Here is a 17,242-nt window from a genome sequence, read left to right as displayed (position 1 = left end):
CCCCTGAATGCGGAGATATTATGAACCTCCCTGGAGTGCAGGAGAAGCAAAAGTCACAGATAGTAGGGCATTAAGAACGTTTTATTCTAGAATAATCTAGTGCAGGTACATTTAGAAAATTTTCCCCAAGGAGCCAGGAAGCAGAGAATAGCTACAACCATGACACACTTGTAGCCCCACCTCCAGGTTCTGATTGGCCCACGGCCCAGTTAGTCAAAGAAAAGGTATGACCATTGATTGGTGAAACCATCAATGGTCATGCATTGCATACGATGCTGCCATCAATGACTGCTTGCAATATCACCATCGATATGACAAGTATTGATGGCTTGCACATTGATGGCCATCCTTACATGGAAACAGGGCACTGGTTAAGAGAATCTGAATGACTGAAATAAGAAAAGGTGGTATAAACCTCTAGGATGGGGGCTGGTGTGGGTACTGATCACAGTATTTTAGTAGTCTATAGCAGTGTAGGGGGCATAGTGCTGTTAGCTGTTATGGAAATCCAAGACTGGGAGCTGGGACATAGACACCTACTATGCAGGGAAAACAACCAATGAACAGAGCTTTATCCCATGTGCTGAGGATCCACTGCAGCCCTACATATACACTGAGCGCACACTCATTTCTGTCTCTTGTAGATCGTGCGTGCCATGTCCAGGAAGATCTCATTGGGCAGCCCATGTGAATGCTGGGAGATGAGGAACTGTATTCTCTGGTAACTCTCCTCCTCATAATGACTGTACACAGTGGGCAGGTCTAGATCGTCGAACAGCTGCTTTACCATCTGCACCTTGTCCACATCATCATGGCCGTAGTTCTCCTGTGTGTCACAGAAATGCTAGGGTTAATACCGGAGATAGTGTGAGGAATACTGCTAGGACATGTGTAATCAATGGTGCAGGAGGAACATGCACCTCTTAGATATGTAACCAAAGGAGGAAGAGGGGGAGCTTTGGGGGAAGGAGTAAGCATAGGAGGAGGAGCTTTGAAAGAAAATGCAATTGCAGGAGGAGGAGCTAAAAATAAGGTACTTGTTTCCTAGCACGGCCACACCGATTTACATCGGGGTGGTCGTGTCGGAAAAATCGGGTCGATCGCATCGCATGCGATTTGGTCGCATGCGATGCGATCGACGCGACCGACCGATTTTGGACCCGATTTTTTTTTTAATGAAATGTAAATTGGGTCCCTGGGACCCGGTTTTACATTGGATTCAATGTAAAATATTCCCAACCCCCCAAATTTAACGGCGTACACCGCACCCCACGATAGACGCCAACCCGAAGCGTGGCGAGCGCAGCGAGCCCGCGAGGGGCGGCGGTGCGCGTCCTCCGACCTTTTCATTCCCCTACTATCCACGTCGGCGTGGAGTTGAGAATAGAATAGTGTGGCGAGCGCAGCGAGCCACCGAGCCCGAAGCGTGGAGAGCGCAGCGAGCGCAGCGAGCCCCGCGAGGGGACGCGTATACCTGTGAAGTTATACGCGTCCGCTCGCCACGCTTCGGGCTCGGTGGCTCGCTGCGCTCGCCACACTATTCTATTCTCACCTCCACGCCGACGTGGATAGTAGGGGAATGAAAAGGTCGGAGGACGCGCACCGCCGCCCCTCGCGGGCTCGCTGCGCTCGCCACGCTTCGGGTTGGCGTCTATCGTGGGGTGACGACGGAGACATCTATAATGTGAAATGGGTCATATTGGCCCATTTCACATTTTTCACATTTTTTCACTATTTCAATGTTAAAAAATATTTTAACATTGAAGCCTATGGAAAAATCGGGGGCATCGCGTCGGGACCATTGTTAATGGTCCCGACCGACGCAATGCCACCGATATTTTACCTTTCCCGACACGATTTCAATGTTAAAATATTTTTTAACATTGAAGCCTATGGGGAAATCGGGGGCATCGCGTCGGTCGCGTCGTGACCATTGTTAATGGTCCCGACCGACGCGATGCCCCCGATATTTTGTCCTAGCCGGCCAAATGGACCTGATTTCAAAGGAAATCGGGTCCATCGTATGGATCGTGTACCTTAACTTAAAGGTACACGATCCATACGATTGTGGCCGTGCTAGGAAACAAGTACCAAAAATAAAAGTGTAAGGGCAAGGGGAGGAGCTATAAGAGAAGATTTAAGCACAAGTTGAGGAGATACTGTATAATTGACGGTGTAAGCAAAGGAGGAAGAGCTTTCGGACAAGGTACAAGTTTAGGAGAAGTACCTTTTGGAGAAGGTGCAAGTCATACTTGCCTACCCTCTCTGGATACCTGGAAGGCTCCTGTTAGTTGTCTTCACCCCCCCCCCTGTAGGTTGGGCAAGACCCCTACAATGGCCCCAGCCTTCCGCATCACCCCCTAGGCTGAAGCGGCGGGTCTGTGGGGTCCAGGTGAAGTAAATTGTGTCATCTTGGCTCCACCCCCAGCTGTGCAATGCCTGTAATGCAAGCTCCTTTTGGGGAACTCCACCTCCAGCCACCCCACATTTTGCATTATGTCCGTCCTCTACATTCTTGAGCTGGCAGCCCTCTCCCGGATTTCAGTTCCTCTGAGACTGAGGGATTCTCCTGTGACGTAATTCACGTGGTCCTCCCTCCTGTATGCAGCTCCATTGGCCACCCATGTTACATTTTTAACATAGGTGTCTATGGAGCTGCAAACAGCCAATCAGCGCGAACTGTGACATGACATGGCTGGCTGTTTGATCCCAGTGCTGGTTTACAAAATACTGGGTACCCATACTGCAACCAGGACAAGCTCAATGAGCCTGGGGCTGGTAAATGCTGGGTGGTACCCCACTTAGTTTTATACAGAGAAGTGTCGCACAAATCTTACTGATCCATGCAATGCTGCCATATTGTATGTATTTGGCTGCCAGTAGCCAAATATGAATGGCAACACCATCAGAAAATACGAATCAGGAGAATACGGCAGCTTAGTAAATATGCTGCATTCTCCATTCATATTTTCATCCTGTTTCTGCTGATCGTGGTCGTACCTGTTGATACTATGGATCGGCCGTAATTGGCCTTCTTAGTAAATTTACCCCTGGGTGTTGAAGATCCTAAATGTTATCTCCATTTCCTAGTAGCACTGGTTTCATAGGCTCGAGATTACATAGAAACATAGAAACATAGAATTTGACGGCAGATAAGAACCACTTGGCCCATTACATTCCTTTGTCGCAGTGTTGAATATGCAGAGAGAAAATAGGCAATAAATATATAGGAAAGTTGTGTATGGGTGGGTGGTTGATGAAGGGGATTACGGGGATAGCTTACCCAGATTTACGGGGCAGACAGAGAAATTCAAACACAAAAAAGTTTTTTTTTTACATTGGCTGGTAAAGGAGGATGCGTACCCCTACTTACGAGGTCAGGTGATTATATACACCCAGAAGAGTATCTTTAGAGTGGAATATCAACACATTTGTACCGATACGCACTGGTAGGCTCTCCGCCACATCATGGATTATTTTCACAATTTGGGGTGTGGATGAAAAAATTCCTTAAAAACCAGGTGTATTTATAAAGGTTTTATTTGAAAAAAATTAAATTTAAAATGTATATAATATATCCAAGTGGCTAACAAAACAGAAATGTGTTAAGAATCGTTGGAGCAGTGGAACCCACCTTACTTCGTGTAAACAGAAAATCCCAATACGGACATGTTTCTCTTAAATGAAGTGCTTGGTAATAAACCAGTAATTATTAATATACTCTAATGAGTTTATTTTACAGTGGTTATTTTTATATTTCCACTGATTTTCTGGCTTCTATTATCTTTATAATGAATTTATTGCCATCTGGTGTCAGCAATTACATGCAATCTGTTTTTATGTTCATTTCAGTGGACAGGAGTAATACTTTATTTAATTAGATTGTGTATGACAAGTGGTGGTATCTACACGTGTTTCACAGGCTGCTTCATCATCAGGACCGCCTGTGAAGCAGCCTGTGAAACACCACCACTTGTCACAATGTTGCAAATAATGCTATATGTACAAATGATTACTCAATAATGCTGTGAAGTACTATCTTTACTAGTATGTATGACAAGTGGTGGCGTCTACATGTGTTTCACAGGCTGCTTCATCATCAGGACCACCTGTGAAGCAGCCTGTGAAACACCACCACTTGTCACAATGTTGCAAATAATGCTATATGTACAAATACTTACTCAATAATGCTGTGAAGTACAGTAAATACATACTAGTAAAGATAGTAGCTCTGTGAGAGGGAGTGAAATCACTGTTAAAGTCATCCAATACAGGATAACACTGGAGACTTAGATACAATCTAATTAAATAAAGCATTACTCCTGTCCACTGAAATGAACATAAAAACAGATTGCATGTAATTGCTGACACCAGATGGCAATAAATTCATTATAAAGATAATAGAAGCCAGAAAATCAGTGGAAATATATAAATAACCACTGTAAAATAAACTCATTAGAGTATATTAATAATTACGGGTTTATTACCATCCATAGGTAATTAAATTTACAGTGCTAACAAATAAATAGCAAACACTTCTTTCTGGCACCAAACTTATTGCAAGTGAGAACTAAATCCCAGAAAGAGATAACCAAAAAAAAAAAATGATTATAATGAATAATACTGGACAATAAAGGGGGTAGCACGGATGGTGTAATGGTTAGGATTACTGCCTCACAGCGCTGAGGTCATGGGATCGATACCTACCATGGCCCCAACTGTGCGGAGTTAGTATATTCTCCCTGTGCTTGCGTGGGTTTACTCCGGGTACTCCGGTTTCCTCCCACATTCCAAAAATATACTGGTAGGTCAATTGGCTTCCAACAAAAATTAACCTTAGGATGGCTGTGTGTGCGTCTACATGTGGTAGGGAATATATATTGTAAGCTCCACTGGGGCAGGGACTGATGTGAGTGTTCAATTATTCTCTGATTTGCGAGTGATTAGTAATATTTTTATAATTCATTTGCAGATTTGCATAAGGCATTCTCTCTTTCTGGATGGGCAGTGGTTATCTACTCACAGACAATGGCTACTTTTTAGATTAACGATCAGATCTGAATCAGGCCCCAAGTAATGAAGTACATTTAATATCACTAATAATTATTACAATGGTAGTTTATGGATATATGTGGAATCTTGATAACTTGTGATATTTCTGGATTGAGATGTTTGCCCATCATTACATTTTTTTGGTCCATGAGTGCAACATCAACTACTGTAACAAACAGATGAAACCCCTGTCATCTCGGCAGACCCCGCAAGCCACCAGCTCCCGCCAGGGGGCGTGCATGCCTGAGACGCTCGTGCGCCCCATGGCAACGGAGCTCCCCGCCGTTGTCCGCCCCTGCCACCGCCAACGGTCCCCCTCACCGCTCCGACCCCCCTAACCCTGTCCATCTCCCTAAAGCAGAGACGGGCAGGGTGCCTCTGTCCAGCCACCGAGAGACCGGGACGCGCACGCCAGTGAGACACATGCGCATCCCAGTTTAATGGAGTCCCTGTCCGCCGGCGCTCACCAAGGCGGATGTTCTGGCGGGTGCTGAGCAAGGACAAGGCTGGCTCCATCTGTAGCACTGAATCCTATTGCAAAAAGGCACATTTTACCCTCAATTCCATTTGCAATATCACCAATAAAGATATAAAAAGCACTGGTCCAAATACTGGGGTACTCCACTGGTAACCTTTCTCTCCTGTGACTGCACTCCATTTACTACAACTCTCTGTTTTCTATTATGCAACCAATATCTTATCCATTCAACCATCTTAGAATTTAATCCCAAGCTTTCAAGTTTATTTAACAGTCTGTGATGTGGGACAGTGTCAAAAGCCTTACTAAAGTCTAGATATGCTACATCTAAAGCCCCATATTGATCTATTACTTTAGTCTCCAAGTCAAAAAAGTCAATAAGATTTGTTTGACATGATCTTCCCCACAGTAAACCCATGATGTTTAGGATCCTGTAAATTGCTGGTTTTGAGATATTCTACAACTCTTTGTTTTAAGAGTGTTTCCATCAATTTCCCTACTACTGATGTAAGGCTCATTGGTCGGTAGTTGCTTAACTCTTCCTTGCTTCCACTTTTGTGCAGTGGGACTACATTTGCTATTTTCCAGTCCTCTGAGATTACTCCTGTAATTAGTGACTGGTTGAATAATTCTGTTAATGGTTTTACCAGCTCCCCTTTAAGCTCTTTTAGTATCCTTGGATGTGTCCCATATGGCCCCATTGATTTATTCACTTTCAGTTTTAAGAGTTCTGACTTTCTGCTCTGTAAATATACTTGCTCCCCCCTCATTTTCTGACTATACTTGCAACTTAACGGTGGCCCTTTCCCCTCTCTTTCAGTAGTGAAGACTGAGCAGAAATAATTATTAAAATGATCTGCTATTACATTGTTTCTGTCAAGAAGACTTCCACTCTCTGTTTTTAGTCTTATTACTCCACTTTTTGTTTTTCCTTTCACTTATACTGTATATCTAAGAAAATACAAAGCACTGGGACTGCATCCTGCATCGGCTTATTACTTGTTCCATCTGCCGGCTTTCTACTGAGCGTATATTACCCACCTGGGTGAGTTGCCTTATACTGCACATAATTACAGCCATCTTCCAGCAGTTCAATGTTCTCTACTCACACTGACTGCTGAGGGCAGACGGCTCACTCCCTGCAAAAAGACACCATCAGCGGTACATCAACAGGCGACTTCCACTGGCGGAGTAGCTGGAAGCTGTCTGCAAACTGCAACTCGGTACCATTATCAGCTTGAATTCTCAGGAACTTTGCTATATTATATCACCACTCCCTCTGCAATATATATTTCAAAGAGTGAGTAAAAGGAATTGGTATCTTTCTTTCAACTGAGGACTGAGAAATTTGGAAACGTTTCTACATTATTATTGGCCAAACGTATGAACCAGATTTTGAATTTATAGGGATCATTTTGCCTATGTATTGTTTTATTTAAAAGTTTTTTTTTATGAATTATTGATACAGGTATATACTATTAAGATTCATAAATTAATTAAAAAGAGATATTTACAGGGGTACCATTTGTAAACTCAGGTGGAGGTATAAGCTCAGGTCGAGGAGCCTGTGGGGGAGGTATATGTGCAGAAGGCAAGATTTTCAGGAAGGTGTAATTGCAGGAGGAGAAGCCTGTGCAAAAGGTGTAAATACCAGAAGCAGAGCTCTCTGGGAAGGTGTAAGAGCAGGAGGTGGAGCTCTCTGGGATGGTGTAAGAGCAGGAGGTGGAGCTCTCTGGGAAGGTGTAAGAGCAGGAGGTGGAGCTCTCTGGGAAGGTGTAAGAGCAGGAGGTGGAGCTCTCTGGGAAGGTGTAAGAGCAGGAGGTGGAGCTCTCTGGAATGGTGTAAGTGTAGGAGGTGGAGCTCTCTGGCAAGGTGTAAGTGTAGGAGGTGGAGCTCTCTGGGAAGGTGTAAGTGTAGGAGGTGGAGCTCTCTGGAAAGGTGTAAGTACAGGAGAAGGAGCCAGTGGGGAAAGTATAAGTGTAGAAGGCAGATCTCTCTGGGAATTTGTAAGTGCAGAAGGAGGAGCCTGTGGGGAAGGTGTAAGTGTAGGAGAAGGATCCAGTGGTGAAAGTATACGTGTAGAAGGCGGATCTCTCTGGAACTTTGTAAAACCAGGATGAGCCTGTGGGGAAGGAATAAGTACAGTAGTCGGAGCTCTCTGGGAAGGTGTAAATGCAAGAAGAAGGGCTTGTGGGTATGGTATAAGCGCAGTAGGCAGAGCTCTCTGGGAAGGTGTAAGTGCAGTACTGTAGGTTGAGCTCTCTGGGAAGATGTACGTTCACGAGGCATAGCTGTCTGGGAAATGTTAATCTCAGGAGGTGGAGCTCTCTGGGAAAGTGGAGGGGAATCTGTCCCACTATGACACTTACCTCCAGGATTTTCCTCTCCTCAGGAGTCACCCTCTTTAGTGCCTCTACCACCAGCCACGTACACTTCCTTTCCTGGATGTCGGTTCCAATCTTCCCAGTGATATTGGGGTCCCCGTAACAATCCAGGTAATCATCCTACCAGATATTAGGAGATGAGAGCACAGAACATAACTAAAACTCTATGATAAACTCTCCCAATATCCCATCACTACCATAATCCCCTTTCTCACCTGTACTTGAAACAACTTCCCCAATTCCAAGTGGATTATTTTGACATTTTTGTGAACTTCTTCATTGTCTATTCCAGCCTAAGATAAGGGTACATGGACGGGTTACTCAGGTTATAACCAGATTACTTGGTGGTTAAGGTGGCCATACACACGCAGATTTATCTGCAGATCTGTCTGGTTGGAACAAAAACATGGTTATGGATGAGAGCAAATGACAGTTGACCATTTGCTTGGAAATGCTGGAAAACTGAAAAACTGTCACTCATCCATAACCATGTTTTTGTTCTAACCAGCCAGATCTGCAGATAAATCTTATTAGTGTATGGGCACCTTTATACACAGCTGTTAGAGCTTTATTGTCTTACAAAGTTTCAAAGAAAGTAATACGATTATCAACTCTGCAGCACAAAACTCACCATAATCATGGCAGCAGCGATGGGCAGGTAGAAGCACAAGGAAACCGCCTTGTATTTCGTAATGGATGTATACCTGCAGACAGAGAACCAGGCATCAGGGCATACCAAACATACAGTATAAGGCCTGTGCTATCAATTTCTGGATGGTAGCAGATAGCTAGAGTAGACAAAATCTGACTTTCTAGATGAAAACTGTAGTCTTTGCCTAAAGCTTCTGTAAAATTTTAGGGCACAGAACCGTATATAAGCTTCACCCACACCCAAGAAGTTAGCATGTTTGCTTTCTTTAGGAACTCGTTACGGAGCACAACAGAGACCACTGGAGAGCTCTGATCTGCTATAACTACAAGAAGAGAGTTTTGATCAACTACAAGCTGCTTTAGAAGAGGAAGCAGCATCTTATATTATTGTGTGTGAAGAATTTCAGCACTGGAAGACAAGGAGTGCTGCGGCTGACTTGTGTCTGCCATTATTGAGGAGAGCGTAACTGCTGTGTGGGAGATACAGTAGTTGAGGTGGACACCGGGGTGACCGTGGCCCATGAGATAGACATCTCATTGGGATCAATCAGCTTGATACTCCATAAAAGCTTGTCCTGTGTCAGGTTTGTGCACACTGGGTGCCCCATCTGCTGATTTGATAGCAGAAAAAGTCTCGGTGCCACAACGTGATGGCCAGGTTTGGTGACAGTTACTCAAACTCTGTCTGTCATCACTTAAGATGAATCCTGGATCTACAGTTTCAACCCCAAGACCAAACAACAATCAATTCAATGAACCCCAAATGAAGTGCCACAGAAATTCCAACGTGTGCGCAGCATGGCCAAACAGATGGTGGCCCTTTTATTGCCACCACTGTTCATGTAGCTACCGTACCACATGTGTCTACCTGTGTAGAAGCACTATCAATAGGGACTAGTATGCTAACCAATTCTTGACATAAGTACTGGAAGCTATTTTCAGATGCCTTCCAGGAACTCGGGCCCATGGTGTCCTTCTCCATCATGACAATGCACCTGGAAACTAGTGGATTTTATTGCCAATGAACACATTCAGGAGCTTAACACAAAAATGCAATGGACACAGGTGCGCTGTCACTCTCTACTGGTGACAGTAATCCATCTCCTCACGTTCGGTAAGTATTCTCAACAATCGGATCCCATATACCACAAAAGAATACAAGAAGGGAAGAAGCAGAAAAGATGTTAGTTCCTGATGGATAATCACATTGGTCCACAAAAAGAAACCTTTTGAGGAACATAGGGCACTTACCTGAGGTGAGATCCTAATATATGGGGAAAGTTGGTGTATCAAAGAAACCTTTTCATGCATATAGGGCCAAAGGAAAAGGACAGTCATAAAGGATATTGATACCCTAATGTGATTATCCATCATGAACCAATATCTCACAAATAGAGAAAAACAGCACACAAGTGTCCACTACAATTTTGTATTATTCGTGTTTTTTGGGAGTGGTAACCCTAAGTGTGATATAGCGAAGCAGCCTCATGGCACGGTATATCTTCTATACTTGTATATATATCTGCATTCAGGAGCTTGGTCATCTGCCGTATGACTGTATGGGGTTGGTGGAATCAATGCTTGATTTTGTTTTTTTCAGCTGTGGGGCAATGATTAAATATGTCATTTGTAGATTTGACAATTGCTGAATCTAGCTGTCTTGTTTTTGTGTAGACCAATATGTGTGTTTATTCACCATGGGGGATCAATAGTGTTGGATACAATGTGTCTGTGTAAATATGAGGGATGGGCAGGGAGCACGACATGAGTTTGCTCTGTATGCCATGGCTTTATGCTATGCCTCTGTGTGTACTAGTGTGCATCTACTGTATGTGCACTACTGTACAAGCACTGTATATCAGGTCCAAGGTACACTTCTGATCCCTGCTGCTTATTTGGTCTGCCCTGCAGTCCCATATTGCCCCATTACTCACACGTAAGACACGTCAGGTGGAATGTGCCATTGTACAGTAATTATAGGGAGAAGGGCGGGAGAGGAGTTGGAGGTCCGCACACAATTTTTTTGGGAAAAATATCCCTTGTACAGTAATTAGGGATTAATCTTCAATCGCCTTTATTGGTATAGTTTGGCGACGGATGCTATCTGGGCAATATGGTCAAGATAGTGGTTGGAGAGAGAAAGAATTGCACGGTGGATGCACACCAGAAAGAGAAAATATTTAAACAGGAGGAAATATTCTATTTAAAATATAACCTTTATTAGTATAGTCAAATAAAAAGAAGAGAGAGTTGTCCTGTGCAGATTTTTTAACATATAGGATCTCACAGGATAGTCTCCTTCTGAGGCTTGTGAAATTTTTAAGAGTTAAACAATTTTTGACATACATACACACAACATATACTGTGATGTGTAAATAAGTGGGGAGAGGACAGGTAGGGAGATTGCCTGCACACTCTAAATAGGTCACTAATATTTCTGGACCTGTGTTGCCCGCTATTTTTCTATATCTTTTGCGGGGGTGCCACTCAGGGTAACTGGGATATACAAAAAATTGTGGTCGCACAGAAGGTTGTGCAAGAAAGATGTTGCGCTGTTTTGAGTGCACACACAAAAAAAGACTTTTTATTCTTGTATTTACTGTATTGAATTGATGAATTCAATAAAATGTAACTTTTAATAAACGTTTCTTTTAAAAGGTTCCCCTTTGTCTTGATTCCTTTATTTTTGTAGGAACAAAAGAGGATTAGTTCTTTCTAGGTGAAATAGAAATTTAAAATCATATACATTTAAACATTGTGCTCGTACAAAGAAATGAGAAGATGTGAAAAGATAGAATGTTAAAAAAAGATGTCAGAGCTCGTTGTCTGCTGCACTGTATTTGATTTTTCAGGAGTATTTATTGGGTCTGTTGTGTCTATGCACTGTTGCCTTTAATTGGCCTACAGCCCAGTTTTCCTCCTTTACTGTATTTTATGCAGGGATGTATGCCGGTTATTACTGTTGCCAGTTTATTCCCAATAACTGGCCTCCAGCTCAGCTTATTTCCCTTTCTAGAGAGAGGTGTGTGTTGGGTTTGGTTTGAATTTTTAGCTTCCTCAGAGGCTTAGGGTTATCTTACCCATGTTAGTAGTAATTATACCGGGAGTTTTAACAAACAGTTCTGACGTTTTCAGTTTCTGTGTGTAGTTTTCACTTGCAAATGCCGCCTTTGGATTTAAATTTCATGTATATTTGTGGGATTATAGCTTTTTTAGTTATTTGTGGCTGTTTAGTGGGTCTATCACTTCCTGTTCCTATTTTCCAACGAGGGTCCCCTGTCTGGACCGGCAGTCGGAGCCTCGTTTCAATCCTCTGTTAAGGAGTTTTATTTCCACAGTTAGATATTTGTTTTTCATATAGATAACAATTTATTGGGCTGGATATTATGCCCCTATTTCTCAGGATTTTATAAGTGATTCTCCCATTAAATTTCAGCACATATTTGTTCTCACTTTATTTCCACAGTTTATAATTTTGTTGCAAATTTGTTGCAAGTTTGTTTCTATGTGGTTTACGGTTCTGTGCAAGTTTAGTTATACTCCCCTGTCTGGGTAGGTGCTAATACTGATTCCCTATATACACACACAGATTTATCTTATATTTATTTCCTGTGCTTTCACATCCCAGCAGTATGTTTAGATTCTTATATGCACACTTTATTTATTTGTATGCGGGTTCGCAGGTTACTTTCCCCAATTTGGGTGAACACCCACGCTGGTTCTCCCCACACACACACCTTAATTTCTCTCTTAATTCATATCATATACATTTATATCATATTATGCAGCTAGAGGTCGTGCTCTGATAGCTCGACGCGCGTTTCACCTAATAAGGCTTTTTCAAGACCAACCTTGCATCTCTGAAAGCACCCACTAGATGGTGACAAACACCCAAATATAATAGGCAAAGGAGGCCAGGAATTCAGTGAATAGATTAACTGCCTGGTAATATTCACTCAGAGAACCCTAACAAACCTATTATAGGTGATTTGGGTGTCATATCAATGAACGCATATGTTTATTAACACCAAAAACCAACGACTAGTGGGAAATTGGGATAAAGCTGCAAAATACACCCGAGGCAGCACCAATAGCCCCTTGAGAGAGAGCTAAACCCTGATTAAACCCACCAGGGAAAAAAGGAAGACATAGGAGAGTGAATACATTAGATCTATTCAGACATCAATAAATCACCCCTATGCAATCCAATAAGAACATGAAACATAGAAACATAGAAACATAGAATTTGACGGCAGATAAGAACCACTTGGCCCATCTAGTCTGCCCCTTTTTTTTAACATATTTGATCCTTATTTTTTTGTAAGGATATCAATATGCTTATCCCAAGCATGTTTAAATTGTGGATAAGTATCCATCAAATAAAAGCTTGTCTTAAGTAGAGAGCTAATCCCCAAGTAGGGAAAGCTTGTCTCAAGTAGAGATCTAATCCCCAAGTAGGGACGTGTAATAAAATTATTTTTGACTGGTGACCTAATCCCTAAAAAGGGAGACGATACACATACATCTCTTCCCTTTTCTCACAGGGACCAAATAAAATCCAAGCATCATTTGTAACCAGCCCAGGGAAACTCTTTCATTCCCTTAAACTCCAATCTTTATTTTCCGTGCATTGGCACATCACAGTATATGTTTTGTGTATGTATGTCAAAGAATTTTTAACTCTTAAAAATTTCACAAGCCTCAGAAGGAGACTATCCTTTGAGATCCTATATGTTAAAAAATCTGCACAGGACAACTCTCTCTTCTTTTTATTTGAATATACTAATAAAGGTTACATTTTAAATAGAATATTTCCTCCTGTTGAAATATTTCCTCTTTCTGGTGTGCATCCACCGTGCAATTCTCTCTCTCTCTCCAACCACTGGAATGTGCCATTGGGCAGAAGAGCAGAGAACTCACCTGGTCTCTGTGTACTCCGCTAGATCCAGCTTTGCTAGATCTAGGGTCTGCCCCAGCTCAGTCAGATAGGAGGTCTGTGACACAGAAGAGATATGTATAAGGAATAATAATATGCATCCGGAAGTACAGGATACTGGTACAGTTCTCACCTCCAGAAACAGTTCCAGCAGGTTCCGGTAATAGGGCTGTCCACGGCAATGCTTCCTCAGGAGCCGATATACACATGATTCCAGCAGGAAAGAGTCATTGATAGCATCAAGGCCAATGTCCTCCTGTGTCAGGGAAAGTTCTCACTTAGCGCCTGCACCAACCAGCTCTGACCTGTACCTCCTAATGATCTACCCAATACCACACTGTGATCCCAGATAACGGCTGCCTGCACCAGGGTGGTGCAATGTTACCTTCTTGTACCAGCAAGGCCTCCCACGGCGGATCTCAGACTTATCCATAATGTCATCATACACCAGCATGAAGATCATCATCTAGGGAAAGGAGGCTGTGATAATTATGTGCATAAGTCCCTTAGAACAATGCTACAGAGGTCTTCTGACTATAACAGACTTGGCTTCCACACTACAGCAGGACAGGGTTTCAGGCTGGATAACCAGATAAGGTTCAGAACTACAGCAGGACAGGGTGTCAGGCTGGTTAACCAGCCAAAAAGGTTCAGAACTACAGCGGGACAGGATTTCAGGGGTCAGCAACCTTTACACCAGGACATGAGGATATAATTTACCCGGAGGTTAAGAGGCCTGATTACCCTTTAACACACATACACACACATACACACACAGACACACATACAGACACACATACAGTCGGGCAAAAAAGTATTTAGTCAGCCACCAATTGTGCAAGTTCTCCCACTTAAAAAGATGAGAGAGGCCTGTAATTTTCATCATAGGTATACCTCAACTATGAGAGACAAAATGAGGGAAAAAAATCCAGAAAATGACATTGTCTGATTTTTAAAGAATTTATTTGCAAATTATGGTGGAAAATAAGTATTTGGTCAATAACAAAAGTTCATCTCAGTACTTTGTTATATACCCTTTGTTGGCAATGACAGAGGTCAAACGTTTTCTGTAAGTCTTCACAAGGTTTTCACAAACTGTTGCTGGTATTTTGGCCCATTCCTCCATGCAGATCTCCTCTAGAGCAGTGATGTTTTGGGGCTGTCGCTGGGCAACATGGACTTTCAACTCCCTCCAAAGATTTTCTATGGGGTTGAGATCTGGAGACTGGCTCGGCCACTCCAGGACCTTGAAATGCTTCTTACGAAGCCACTCCTTTGTTACCCGGGCAGTGTGTTTGGGATCGTTGTCATGCTGAAAGACCCAGCCACGTTTCATCTTCAATGCCCTTGCTGATGGAAGGAGGTTTTCACTCAAAATCTGACGATACATGGCCCCATTCATTCTTTCCTTTACACGGAGCAGTCGTCCTGTTCCCTTTGCAGAAAAACAGCCCCAAAGCATGATGTTTCCACCCCCATGCTTTACAGTAGGTATGGTGTTCTTTGGATGCAACTCAGCATTCTTTCTCCTCCAAACACGACGAGTAGAGTTGTTACCAAAAAGTTCTATTTTGGTTTCATCTGACCATATGACATTCTCCCAATCCTCTTCTGGATCATCCAAATGCTCTCTAGCAAACTTCAGACGGGCCTGCACATGTACTGCCTTTAGCAGGGGGACAGGTCTGGCACTGCAGGATTTGAGTCCCTGGCGGCGTAGTGTGTTACTGATGGTAGCCTTTGTTACTTTGGTCCCAGCTCTCAGCAGGTCATTCACTAGGTCCCCCCGTGTGGTTCTGGGATTTTTGATCACCGTTCTTGTGATCATTTTGACCCCACGGGGTGAGATCTTGCGGGGAGCCCCAGATCGAGGGAGACTATCAGTGGTCTTGTATGCCTTCCATTTCCTAATAATTGCTCCCACAGTTGATTTCTTCACACCAAGCTGCTTACCTATTGCAGATTCAGTCTTCCCAGCCTGGTGCAGGTCTACAATTTTGTTTCTGGTGTCCTTTGACAGCTCTTTGCTCTTGGCCATAGTGGAGTTTGGAGTGTGACTGTTTGAAGTGTTGGACAGGTGTCTTTTATATAGATAAAGAGTTCAAACAGGTGTCATTAATACAGTTAACGAGTGGAGGACAGAGGAGCCTCTTACAGAAGAAGTTACAGGTCTGTGAGAGCAAGAAATCTTGCTTGTTTGTTTTTGACCAAATACTTATTTTCCACCATAATTTGCAAATAAATTCTTTAAAAATCAGACAATGTCATTTTCTGGATTTTTTTTCCTCATTTTGTCTCTCATAGTTGAGGTATACCTATGATGAAAATTACAGGCCTCTCTCATCTTTTTAAGTGGGAGAACTTGCACAATTGGTGGCTGACTAAATACTTTTTTGCCCGACTGTATACACACAGGCACAAGCACACACACACACACACACACACACACACACACACACACACACACAAGCACATTACATATGGAGATGCATGTACAGTATGAGAGCATTATAGAGTGTTCCAGCTGTTTAGAGCCAGCTGGAACATTGACATTGCAGCACTTCTCTGCAAGTGGTAGCATTCCTGGTCTCCTTGGCTGGGACCAGCATGCCATGTGGTACTGACACCGTGCTCTTTCCCCTGGTCTCCTAGCAAGGGCCTGGACCCAGAAAACAGGTTGTTAGAAACAGCGTCTCGTAATGATGTCATATATCACAGACACAATTGGGTCCTCACCAGCTCTACGCACCAGCCCACCACCATGACCCTCTCTATGGTCTCCACATCCTGTAGGGCTAGCGGCAGCAGCTTCTGGAAGGAGGCCAATACAGTCAGCCCTTGATTATACCTTCCCTCAGGGATAGTGTACTCCAGGACCTGTGGAGCACACACTCACATTGGTATGGTATCAGGAAGGGAGTGGAAGATAGCTGAGCAGAGCCTCACAGATCTCACTCACCTCTCGCAAGCGTGACATGGCAATTCCAATTTCTGGGTGTCCGTGTTCCTCAGCTGTCAGGTCCTGCACAACCTTCTCAAAGAAGCTGTAAAACTCCTGGGCATTATCAGGGGCTGCTGATGCCTTCATGGTGGTCATTGTAAGTGGCTGGAAGAAAAACAACATGGCATCTGTCAAGTAAGTGCTATATATAGGTGTATAAGTACTATAAATATGCATGCACACATACATACACACGATACAAAACACAGTGAGAGAGGTAAGCATTTAAATTAAATAAAGCAGTCCCGTGTTCACTGAAAGGTATCTTTAATGGCACAGTAACAATCCACACCTCCTTCTATTAGTTATATAATAAGTGGGGTAAGTTACATTAATATTCTGCCCCACGTACCCTGGAAGGTTTCTTTCGTAGGAAATGCAGACGGTCTGAAGTCCTCCGCAAAGAGTTGGGTAGTATGGTGGATGTGTCCTTGTTCTACATGTGTCTCCTGTACTGGGAGCCATCATGTTGGAGACCAGGATTGCACAATTGCTGCTCATGGCAGTTCCCCAACCAATCCAGTGCAGTCTCCCCTGTTAAAAGGGGTTCAGCCCGCAGGTACCTTGCCAGTACTTCAGGTTACTTCATGCAGGAAGGATCTCCTGTTCCTTTTTAGTGTTCTGCTCTCAGCACTGCATGTACATTGAGTACATTGTCCCACGAGTTGCCACAGGGAGACATGCTGAACCCATTGTGAGGTATTAATCTGGTTCTGGCAGTGCTTCACCTTCTTGAGTCC

The 17,242-nt window shown here is 43.3% G+C and overlaps 1 protein-coding gene across 1 annotated transcript; it reads right to left on the bottom strand.

Moving 5' to 3' along the window:
* Positions 1-625: 625 nt before the first annotated feature.
* On the bottom strand, positions 626-16,589 carry LOC146019405 (farnesyl pyrophosphate synthase-like). The gene is made up of 9 exons (XM_083151944.1): positions 16,461-16,589; positions 16,238-16,378; positions 13,887-13,967; positions 13,635-13,757; positions 13,486-13,559; positions 8,546-8,618; positions 8,130-8,207; positions 7,900-8,034; positions 626-826 (listed from the first exon to the last, which is right to left on the bottom strand). The coding sequence occupies exons 1-9, from the start codon at positions 16,587-16,589 to the stop codon at positions 626-628; spliced, it is 1,035 nt and encodes a 344-aa protein (XP_083008070.1).
* Between the last annotated feature and the right edge of the window lie 653 nt (positions 16,590-17,242).

Source organism: Crinia signifera, chromosome 7 (genome assembly GCF_055691185.1).
Source record: "Crinia signifera chromosome 7, ASM5569118v1, whole genome shotgun sequence".
Taxonomy (NCBI): Eukaryota; Metazoa; Chordata; class Amphibia; order Anura; family Myobatrachidae; genus Crinia; species Crinia signifera.
This window is presented reverse-complemented; position numbering and strand designations above follow the sequence as displayed.